We start from the raw sequence: 10,272 nt of genomic DNA on the forward strand, positions 1-10,272 counted from the left end.
CTTTGTTGCCCAGGCTGGAGTGCAGTGGAGTGATCTCGGCTCACTGCAATCTCTGCCTCCCAGGTTCAAGCGATTCTCCTGCCTCAGCCTCCTGAGTAGCTGGGATTACAGGCATGTGCCACCATACCCAACTAATTTTTTGTAGTTTTAGTAGAGGTTTCATCATGTTGGCCAGGCTGGTCTCGAACTCCCTACCTCAGGTGATCCACCTGCCTCAGCCTTCCAAAGTGCAGGGATTATAGGCGTGAGCCACTGTGCCCAGCCCTATATAACTCTTAGAAGAAAACACAGGGACAAATGTTCATGACCTTGGATTAGGTAATGGTTTCTTAGATATGACATCAAAAGTATAAGCAACCAAAGAAAAAAATAAACTGTATTTCAAATTAGCTGGGCATGGTGGCGAGCGCCTGTCGTCTTAGCTACTCGGCAGGAGAATCGCTTGAACCCGCAAGGCAGAGGTTGCAGTGAGCTGAGATTGCGCCACTGCACTCTCCAGCCTGGGTGACAGAGAGAGATTCCGTCTCTAAAAGAAAAAAAAAAAAAAAACAACTTCTTCCACGGAGTCTTCCCTTTTCACTACTGTCCACATTAACTTTTCCATTCTTTCAACTACAGTTCTTAAAAACTGTACTACACAATTTAGCACTCAGTTAAACTACCTGATAATGTTTATTATTATTTCATGTAGACTGGTCTTGACTTGTCAGCCAAGTTGTTACTTTGTTGAGAGAAATGAGTAAGTCTTCTGCTTCTCAGATATTTCTAAACCACCTAACACATAACTGGGCATATAAGAAGTATTCAGTAAATACCTGGTGGTTGTGAGGAATAGATTGAATGTGCATGTGCTTGTTTTCACAATGTGTGTTGAACACACAGTTGGGGGTAATAAATACAATCTTAGATAGTGAGGTGAGAGAATGACACTATGTGAAACTGAAGAATACAAGATTTATTTAAGGGAAAAAACAGCATGGTTTGGACAATTTTGTTCTCCCCTCCTTCAGCCTCCTGCTGCTCAATGACACCACATGGCCAAAAATATCCTGGTCTCTAAGATTCTAAGGGAATCATTGAGGTCCTGTCTAGACATCAACTGTCTGGTCACTATTCCCCCATTGCTTCCTCCTCTTCCTCCTCCTCTGTCCAGCTCAGATCATCATCTGAATCGTCAGATTCTTCCTCATCCATCTCTAACACAACCCCTGCCCTAGCCTTCTTAGCTAGTGCATCAGGGTGCTCCAGCTGGGCCCAGGATCCTGGGTCAGCCTTGACCAGGGAGATTTCAACCCGAGATGGCATCAAGGAGACAGAGCTCTGCTCCACGTTTATGACCTGAGGAGGAGCAAAGGAAAACAGAAGAAAGACAGAATGAGGAAATCAAAGGCATTGGGGTCAGCGTAGAGTGGTGACAAATCAGAGAGAAAATTTTTTAAAATAAGGTGAGAAAAAAGACAAGGGAGGAATAAGACAATATAATAAGGGAGAGAGAGGAAGGAAATGAGAGATGAAAAGGGAGAAGGAAGAGGGGAGGGAAACAGGGAAGTAGGAAGAGCAGGAGAGAGAGAGAAAATGAAAGCAAATGAAGAGAAAATCTCTATTTTCCTACTACAACTCCTTCCCTCAAGACACCCTCTATTCCAGTCTAGACGCTCTTTCACCCCATCTGCCTCCCCCTCCTGTGCCCCCTGGTCTTCACTTACCCCCCAGAGCTTCATCTGTGCTTGGAACACACGGTTACCATCAAAGACAATGTGGACATGAAGCTGAGAGAAAAGAATTACAGGGGTAGTAACAAACCCAGAAGGTCAGAACAGGTCATTACGACAGATAACCGGGTCAGAGGTGTGATCCACAGATTGGCCAGACAGCCCTGACCTAATAGCTCTCCTTTCCTCTAAGGGTACTATGGAGCCTACAGGTTAACAGCATACGGCAACTCTGCCTGTGAGATTGTAGTATCACCCAATTCACTATCCTCCCATCCAACATCAGATCATTGCTCACCTCAGTTTGACTGGCCTTCACCCAGATAAACGCAGGAAGTGGAATCTGGCCATATACAGTCACCACTACTAAGGAATCTGTCTGGTGCCAATCATGGCGGCAAGATGCTGGGAGCTAAAGAGAAGATGTGAAATGTAGGTGGTAAGAATAAATTCTTAGCCCAAGGGGAGGTCTCATGATGCATATGGAGAAGAGACAGAGAGTCTCAAAAAGATTAACACAACCTCATATTGCTAAGCCTCTGGGCTGTTGAGGGATAAGGAGCAGAATCTTATTTGGTCTGTACTAAAGGGAGAAGACAGGGAGCTTGGATATGTGGTACAGAGAGGGAGGATAATTTACCGCTGAGATTGGGTCCTAATCAAGAGTTCAGGAAAACTGGGGCTTACCTGCTTCCCCCAGTCATGTCTACCAACTCTGCACCCTGGCTGTGCCAAGAATGCCCCAAAATCCAGGGTCTGGATGCCACAACAGCTCCAAGACTTCATCCTGAAGTAGGAAGATAATTCAACTGAATTCTCTCACCCCCAGTATTTATCTTATGACCAAATATTAGGAGAAACCTGTCTCATAGCCCACCCAGTCCCCTCCCTCACCCCTCATGGAATCGGGGTGCTCCTGGGTGGTAGGTACATGGAGTAGCATCACTCTCAGGGCCTTGGTAAACCTAAGAAGGATAAAGTAGAACCAGGTCATTCTAAGGTATATCCTACTCAGCCTCACATCTATACCCAGTCATCCCTCAGCCATATGCTTGAGCCCCTCAAAACTCTCACTCACAGCATCACATCCTGGGTTCTGGCAGCTGGAACCAGTCCGGATCAGACTACTATCAAGTCCTGGGCAAGGGAAACAGAGTCAGGAATTTATCCATCCCCCCACTCAATTGGCACTTCCACTAAATTCCAGTCTATGAAGTTGATCCTACTAAAGACCCACCTACCTGCCCCAGGTTCCTGGTCTAATTCCTTCTGTTCCAATGCCATTTCCAGGGCTTGGGATATATTTAGCGGCAGCAGCTTCAGAGGCAACTCTGACCTAGGGGTTATGGGTGGTGATTTAGTTCTGACCCATTAGCTATGACTGCTAGCTCCAACACTCCCACCGATGGTAATGGAATTAAAGAAGCCTGGTGAAAGTGAGGCAGAGTTGGAGAGGTTGGGTAGCAACCCCATTGCCAATTTTCATCTCTGTGGACATCCCAAATACCTGAACCCTAGAGAAATCCCCAGCACTTCTCTTACCCATCTACTCAGTTGCTCTAAACCTAACCATTTTCTCTGCAAAACTGAGTCATATCCTCTTCCTCTTTTATCTAATCGTGGACCTAATGACTTCCTTCTGTTGCTCTTATTATTCCCATAAAATTTGGGAAGTCTCCTGGCTGCCAATAATACGTCATTTTCTTGATAGGAATCATTTTCTTGATAGGAGATTTATCTTAAAGTTCTTTTCTAGAAAGAGAAGTCATTCTCAACAATCCCTTTTGTGTTATATACTAAGGATGTATTTGTGAGGGGCTATCTACTCTGTTTTTCTGTTGTTGTTGTTGTTGGGTTTTTTTGAGACGGAGTCTCACTTTGTTGCCCAGGCTGGAGTGCAGTGGCGCAATCTCGGCTCACTGCAAGCTCCGCCTCCCAGGTTCACGTCATTCTCCTGCCTCAGCCTCCCAAGTAGCTGGGACTACAGGTGCCTGCCACCATGCCTGGCTAATTTTTTTGTATTTTTAGTAGAGACGGGGTTTCACTGTGTTAGCCAGAATGGTCTCAATCTCCTGACCTCATGATCCTCCTGCCTCAGCCTCCCAAAGTGCTGGGATTACAGGCGTGAGCCACCGCACCCGGCCTATCTACTCTGTTGATTCAGGTATCTATCCCATCATCCCATACCACCTTAGAGAAAAGGGTGTTATTTCCAGACACCAATTTCCCCTAAGGCACAGGATATACACCATCCAAACCCTGACATCTGGCCCTCCTCACATCCCTGGTCCCTGGTTCCCAGCCCTCAATGACCCATTAATCACTCCTAGGAAGCTACAAGAAAATAGGAAAACTCCAGGGGCCTCCTCCTCTTTACTTGGGCCTCTCCCGGTGCAAGGTCTCTGCTGACTTTGGAATCACATTCAGAGGTTTTTGCTCCTGAAGTGAACTGCTTGTAGCAGGGCCTTCAGGTTGAGGGGCCTCAGGAAGCTTCTCAGCACAGTGTGGTCCCATAGTACAGCCCTAGTATAGATAAGGAGATAAGGATTAGGGATTGAATCCTTCTACTGGGGGCAGAATCCAAGTATGTAAATAATTTACCTTGATGTTTAAGAACTCAGAGAAATCTACAGTTCGCTTTCGGCAGCAGGACCAACCCTGATAACAAGAGACCCAGATCAGCTTAGCTTCCTGGGTATATCTCTTCTGGGAAATGCTCTTGCTAACCCCCCTCACCTACTCCTCACCTTAAGTGCATCATGGAAGATTGGGACCCCAGGGTGATGGCAACAGGAATCTGTGGACATCAGTACAAGTTATCAAGGAAGGGAAGGTAACTATACCAAGTATAATTTTTCACCTCTTCCCCGGGTTTATATTTATGGTTTCTTCCCACATAACGTGAAAAACAAAAAAAAACAAAAACGCATCAAAGGCTGTAAGATCACTCAGACCAATTAAACTAGGGCAGGTAGTTTCTTTCCCTGCTCCTCAAACATACCGCCCCCCAGCTGACCACTCCACAACACCCACGCAGAGCCCCTGGCCAGGTCAGGATCATTTACTTACCAGGAAGGTTGGTATTAGGGTCAAAGTGCTGCCCACAGCCTTTGTTACGACAGAGTAGAGACATGGAAGCGTTGGTAGAATAATTACTGAAAGGGTATTTCAAGGAGTCTGGCTGCCGAATGGGGAACACCTCTTAGTCTAGAGGCTTTTAGCTGCCTGGAAGGGCCAGCTGTTTCTATCTTTAGTTCAGGAGGCGTACACCTCCTAACATGGGCAAGGGAACTTCAATTGGTCTTTCCAGCCAATAGAAAAGAGCTCAGGGGCAGTTTAGCTCTGAGGCTCAGGAAAAAAGGATCAGGCAGAGTAGGGCTTGGAACTTGGGTGAGGTCAGCTCACCACTACTGAGACAGTTTTAGATTCACCACAGCAATTCCAAGCCTTGGACATAGCAGCAGCTGCTAAGAAACAAACACCAATTTTGAGACCTCCCCCACCCCCAGCTCAATGAGGGTTAAGCCCATTTTCTTCCTCTTTCAAAGGGGCAGCTTTCCTCCATTATTACTTCCATATAGTGTCAACAGCACTAATCCTTGCCAACCACTCTAATCCTTGCCAACCACTTCAGCCATTTGACGCATCTCATCCCCACCTCCCCATGTTTGTCTAGATGAATACTGTAATCAAAAGGTCTAAAGGATTACCTTTATAGAGCCTACTGCTCATCTCCTAAGGTAACTCCCCTCCCTCCTTTCCCCTTCAAAAACACCACAGAAAATTAAAAGGCTTAAAATTTATTTTAATAGGTTGATGCTGCATTACTGCTCCATTTCTCAGAAAAACTCCAAATATATCAGAGACAAATCAAACACAGTACACCAATGAAAAAAAATGCACAGCGTTGACTACCTAAGATAGGCGAGTCTAAGAGCTACTGTCAGACCTTCAGTATACAGCAACCCTGTTCCCAAGATTGTACTAGGCCTATCAAGAAAAGCTGTGAACAGCAACATCATAGACACAAAAGGGTCATTCCTGGGTGTCCTCACCCAAGAAAAAGATGGAGGCAAGTTAACACAAGATTTTTTTTTTTTTTTAAAGATATACTAAAATGAAAATCTCTAAGAGAAAATGTCTTCTTTAGGACATGAAGGGGTAATATATGGGATATAACAGAACCGTACGCACATTGCCTGTGACCTTTGTGGACGTTTGCCTGAATTCTCACCTGGGAGTGAATGGAGCAATGGGGCTAAGGTCATTGGGGGATGTTTGGTTTTTGTGGTGTATGTGGCAGTTTCTCTGGGACTGGGGGAGTGTAAAGATAAGAAAGTAAGGATGGGCACTGTGGCTCACCCCTGTAATCCCAGCATTTTGGGAGGCCGAGGTGGATGGATCATGAGGTCAGGAGTTCAAGATCAGCCTGGACAAGCTTGAACCCGGGAGGCAGAGGTTGCAGTGAGCTGAGATCGTGCCAGTACAGTCCAGCCTGGGTGACAGAGTGAGACTCCGTCTTGGGAGTGGGGCAAGGAAATGAAACAAGATGGACAAAAAAAACGGAATGATCAAGATTAATGGGCTCTAACTGGATCCACTTTGCCATGGTTTCCCCAAGCCCTCAACAATCACATTTGAGACTTCAGGAATGCACCACACAGAATTGATTAAACAATATATCACACAGAATTGATTAAACAATATATCACACAGAATTGACTTGTTTAATACCACCCCTCCCTTGCCCTCTGCCTCCAGCATACTCCCTAGAGTAGTATAGGCAGGGCAGATCTAACTATTGGAAGGAATCCCTAACACTTTTCCAGGGTAGAATTCTGGCTAGTCCAAAAAGGGTCCTTCTTTTAAGGGTTTTGAGAAACTAGACACTGCAACTTATTAGTATCGGCGACGTTTGTTTGGAGCAAATTCAGCTCCAGGAGCTGCACGGTTGAATGCAGGAGGAGTTCCACCAATTGCCCCAATTCCTTCCATTGTAGCAGCCTGACCAAAGCGTTCAGTTGTTGGTGGGGTCTTAAAGAGAAAAAGAGAGCAACATTGTAACGGAGCCATTGTTGGAAGCTTCCCACCCATCTGAGTTCCTCCACTGGAGGATATTTCCATTCAACTATTCAAGGCTCCTGATGGTAGGTAGGAGTGGGTGATTAAGTCTGTTTAGAACTCTAGTGGATAACCCCAAAAGTGGTGGCGCATGCCTGTAATCCCAGCTACTAAGGAGGCTGAGGCAGGAGAATCGCTTGAACCCGGGAGGCAGAGGTTGCAGTGAGCCAAGATTGCACCACCGCACTCCAGCCTAGGCGACAAAGAGCAAAACTCCGTCTCAAAAAGAAAAAACAATAAACCAAACTATCCAGTTTTGGCATCTTAACACCATAACCAAAACAACCTCAGGATTGCATGAGCCATGAAGTATTTGGATTCACAACTATTTTATATAATGCCTAGCCTTCACTGATTTCCCTCCAACAAACATAGTCAATCAGAGTGGCCAGTCAGACGGTGGCATTTACTTAACTCCTAGATTAAGTATAGACACTGAGTTTGCTCAAGATTCAAAAATAAAGACCTTGAGGTTACGTTTAATGGATACCAGCAGTCCTAAAGACTGCTATCTAGGCCGGGCTTGGTGGCTCACGCCGGTAGTCTCTGCACTTTGGGAGGCCGAGGTGGGCGGATCATTTGAGGTCAGGAGTTCGAGAATAGCCTGACCAACGTGGTAAAACTCGGTCTCCACTAAAAATACAAAATGATCTGGGCACGGTGGCGCATGCCTGTAATCTCAACTACTCAGGAGGCTGAGGCAGGAGAATCGCTTGAACCCAGGAGGCAAAGCTGCAGTGAGCCAAGATCATGCCATTGTACTCCAGCCTGGGCAACAAGAGGGAAACTTTGTCTCAAAAAAAAAAAAAACAAAAAAAACAAAGGTTGCTATCTGTAGCAAATTGAGGTAGGCCCCCAGGGGCTATGAAAGCAATGCCTGTTCTCCTCCTACCACCATTTAGAATTACTGTTAAGGCCTTGCAGTTTATTACCAATCCCAAAGTTCCATCCGGCATCATAGTGGCAGGTCCTGGAGGAGCTGGGGTACCAGCTGGCACAGGAGCAGGGGGCATGGCACCTCTGTTGTTTATGCCCATAGCACCTAAGGCAGAGTAGTGTGATCAGTACAAGGGATAAAGATTGTTAGTCTTTTTCTATGCCAAAGGAAACAATTCAACAAGACCTCTGAGCTAAGACATGCATGTCATCCCCTTAAAGTAGGTAGCAGAAGCTACATAGTTCACCAGAGACCAAACAAAAAAGGAAATCAGAGCCATTAATCTCCTAAGTCCTTACCTCCCATAGCCATCTGACCCATCCGAATCTCCTGCTCTCTCTGAAAAACAAAAAATACTCAAGAAAGTCCAAGACAGCAGTGCATTCTACCACAATCCATCAAGGACCACACACTAAGGGAAGTAGATAGAGTGATAACACATCCAAAGAGCACTGAGAACAAGCTGAGGAGCACAACCCTTGATAGTTGTGCAACAAATTCAGGTCACAGAGCTACTAGGACACAAGCCAGAGCCTCCAGAGAGGTGAAAGGGGGAAGAGATTTCTTCTAAAGGTCCAACTTGTACAACTGCAAGGACAGCAGAGGACTAGCCAAGGTTGCATATCTCTTCCCATAGTCAGTGAGTCTAAACAGAATACAGCAGACCCAGTTTTTCATCCTATATTGCTTGTGAGGCAAGAACTCCTCTTCAAACCTTACCTCTCCTTATGAATTCTTTTTTCTAAAGGGTTATTTCACAACACGGGAAAAGTGGTCATAACCGATAACCTAGCAGACAATTCATGGTGAGTCTGTCTTATCACGACTGGTCTGGCACATCATGGGCACATGGGAGATATACCGCATCAGGGAAGGTTCCCTTGAATCCTTCCTGCTGCCGCCGCATCATTTCTTCTTGCTGCCGCCGCATCTCTTCTTCACGGCGCCTGCGCTCTTCCTCCTGCCTAGAGAGAGTCACCAATATATTTAAGATAGAGGCATTTCAGAACTTGAGTAGGTTAACAGGGGACTCGACCAAGGAGACCAGCCTACTGAAAACTATCCCAGTTCACCAGGAAACTCACTGTTAAGTGTGCCCAGCCCTGAGGCAACCCCCAAAGAAACCTCATGAGACCAGTATTCAGCTGCTTTCTTTTTAGCAGGTAACTTCTAGAACCACGGGCAGCTAAAACATCTCCAATCCAAAGAAAGAACCTGAGAAGCAGCCAGGAAATATTTGCCAACACATTTATAAATGCATGAGGTAGCATGGCAGTAGGAAAGAGGAATGAGACATTACCTTTTAGAGGTGTCAGAGAAAAAGGGTTCGAGAAAAGTTACCTGAGCTCCAGTTGCTTTCGTTTTTGCACCTCTTGGTTGTGCAGCTCTTCCATCCTCCGAAGTTCTTCTTGGCGCCTCATCAAATCTAAAGAAACAACAGACTTAAGAATATTCCTCATTGTCTTCATATAGATCTAATAACTTTCTTCAAATAAAGATCCAGAAAGCAAAGAGGATATAATTCCTTTGGAGCCACCTGTGGTGTCCAGATTCCAAAATGAAGTCAAACCTATCATTTCCTTCTTCACAGAATCCAGTATCTCTGCCACATCTCCAAGTCTACTTATCTACCAAAATCAACGCAAAATATTTCAAAGTATAAAAGCAGAGATTCAGGCCTTTCTGCTAATTGATACAAAGAAACCCATTTAAAAATGTCATTTTGTCCTTTCAGCTTTAAAACTTACAGGCCTAGACTCACCCTGTCTCATTAGCATGACCTGGTGCTCATGGCGTGCAGCCTCCATCTCCATCTCCAGCTTCTCACGAGCCTCCTTGATGTTGCGGTCCACTTGGTCCTGCTGCTGCTTCTCCATCTCAATGAGTGCCTTCCAGCGCATGGCATACTCATACTCAAAGGAGCCAGGCTGTGCAAATCTGGGTGGCTGCTCTCGTTCCCTATAGGAAAGGTTCCTAGGTTACTAACTTTGTCCAGGATTACCCCAGCTAAGTATTGCATTCCTTGTGAGGACCAAGATAATGGCTGCCAGTGAACATGTGCAGCAAAGACCTGCCTCTTTTACATATCCCTTTATAAGCTTCCTTAAGAAGGAAACACCTAATAGGGAAATCTATCAAGACGGCATACTTGTGAAACTGCTGGTTTTTTATAACCAGCTTCTCTGGAAGTCCCTCTTCATCATCTAACTGGTCCATGGGCTCCACAGTCACAGGACGAGGAAATCTAGGAGAAAGAACGAAGTTCAGTGTTAATCAAGTCATACCCCACCAGGCCTCTTCTCTACACATGTCACTGGCACAATGAATTAGCTAGGGCTCAGGACTGGACAAACACTTCTGAAGGAGTTTTTATACCTAATGACATTATAAAAAATTGGGGGTTGGGCCAGGGGCGGTGGTGCATGCCTGTAATCCCAGCACTTTGGGAAGACGAGGCGGGTGAATCACGAGGTCAGGAGTTCAAGACAAGCCTGGCCAACA

The 10,272-nt window shown here is 45.7% G+C and overlaps 2 protein-coding genes across 3 annotated transcripts; both read right to left on the reverse strand.

The window, feature by feature from the left end:
• Nucleotides 1-934: 934 nt before the first annotated feature.
• Nucleotides 935-5,036, reverse strand: ITGB1BP2 (integrin subunit beta 1 binding protein 2). 2 transcript variants are annotated; one of them, XM_023200130.1, is made up of 11 exons: nucleotides 4,782-5,036; nucleotides 4,460-4,509; nucleotides 4,314-4,370; nucleotides 4,090-4,235; nucleotides 2,954-3,048; nucleotides 2,791-2,849; nucleotides 2,607-2,677; nucleotides 2,400-2,499; nucleotides 2,011-2,124; nucleotides 1,707-1,769; nucleotides 935-1,338 (listed from the first exon to the last, which is right to left on the reverse strand). In XM_023200130.1, the coding sequence occupies exons 1-11, from the start codon at nucleotides 4,843-4,845 to the stop codon at nucleotides 1,111-1,113; spliced, it is 1,047 nt and encodes a 348-aa protein (XP_023055898.1). In that variant the 5' UTR covers nucleotides 4,846-5,036; the 3' UTR covers nucleotides 935-1,110. The 2 variants fall into 2 exon arrangements, with proteins under 2 accessions (XP_023055898.1, XP_023055897.1); XM_023200129.1 differs by having other exon boundaries at nucleotides 4,460-5,036.
• A 460-nt stretch (nucleotides 5,037-5,496) lies between these two features.
• NONO (non-POU domain containing octamer binding) lies at nucleotides 5,497-10,068 on the reverse strand. The gene is made up of 7 exons (XM_023200128.1): nucleotides 9,920-10,068; nucleotides 9,533-9,729; nucleotides 9,112-9,196; nucleotides 8,633-8,735; nucleotides 8,070-8,109; nucleotides 7,766-7,875; nucleotides 5,497-6,746 (listed from the first exon to the last, which is right to left on the reverse strand). Exons 1-7 carry the CDS (start codon nucleotides 9,985-9,987, stop codon nucleotides 6,612-6,614), a joined length of 738 nt encoding a protein of 245 aa, XP_023055896.1. The 5' UTR covers nucleotides 9,988-10,068; the 3' UTR covers nucleotides 5,497-6,611.
• Nucleotides 10,069-10,272: the final 204 nt, after the last annotated feature.

This window comes from Piliocolobus tephrosceles, unplaced genomic scaffold (assembly GCF_002776525.5).
Source record: "Piliocolobus tephrosceles isolate RC106 unplaced genomic scaffold, ASM277652v3 unscaffolded_15297, whole genome shotgun sequence".
Lineage (NCBI taxonomy): Eukaryota > Metazoa > Chordata > Mammalia > Primates > Cercopithecidae > Piliocolobus > Piliocolobus tephrosceles.

What these genes read in the sequence shown, in the direction of transcription:
- ITGB1BP2 (XM_023200130.1), bottom strand. Translation starts at nt 4,845, where the DNA reads ATGTCTCTACTCTGTCGTAACAAAGGCTGTGGGCAGCACTTTGACCCT. An exon ending in TTGCACCGGGAGAGGCCCAA is followed by an intron (nt 3,049 to 4,089) that starts GTAAAGAGGAGG and finishes CATAACCCCTAG; the next exon opens with GTCAGAGTTGCCTCTGAAGC. An exon ending in CACAGATGAAGCTCTGGGGG is followed by an intron (nt 1,339 to 1,706) that starts GTAAGTGAAGAC and finishes GCTCCTCCTCAG; the next exon opens with GTCATAAACGTGGAGCAGAG.
- NONO (XM_023200128.1), bottom strand. Translation starts at nt 9,987, where the DNA reads ATGGACCAGTTAGATGATGAAGAGGGACTTCCAGAGAAGCTGGTTATA. An exon ending in GGTCATGCTAATGAGACAGG is followed by an intron (nt 9,197 to 9,532) that starts GTGAGTCTAGGC and finishes TTGTTTCTTTAG; the next exon opens with ATTTGATGAGGCGCCAAGAA. An exon ending in CGAAAGCAACTGGAGCTCAG is followed by an intron (nt 8,736 to 9,111) that starts GTAACTTTTCTC and finishes GACTCTCTCTAG; the next exon opens with GCAGGAGGAAGAGCGCAGGC.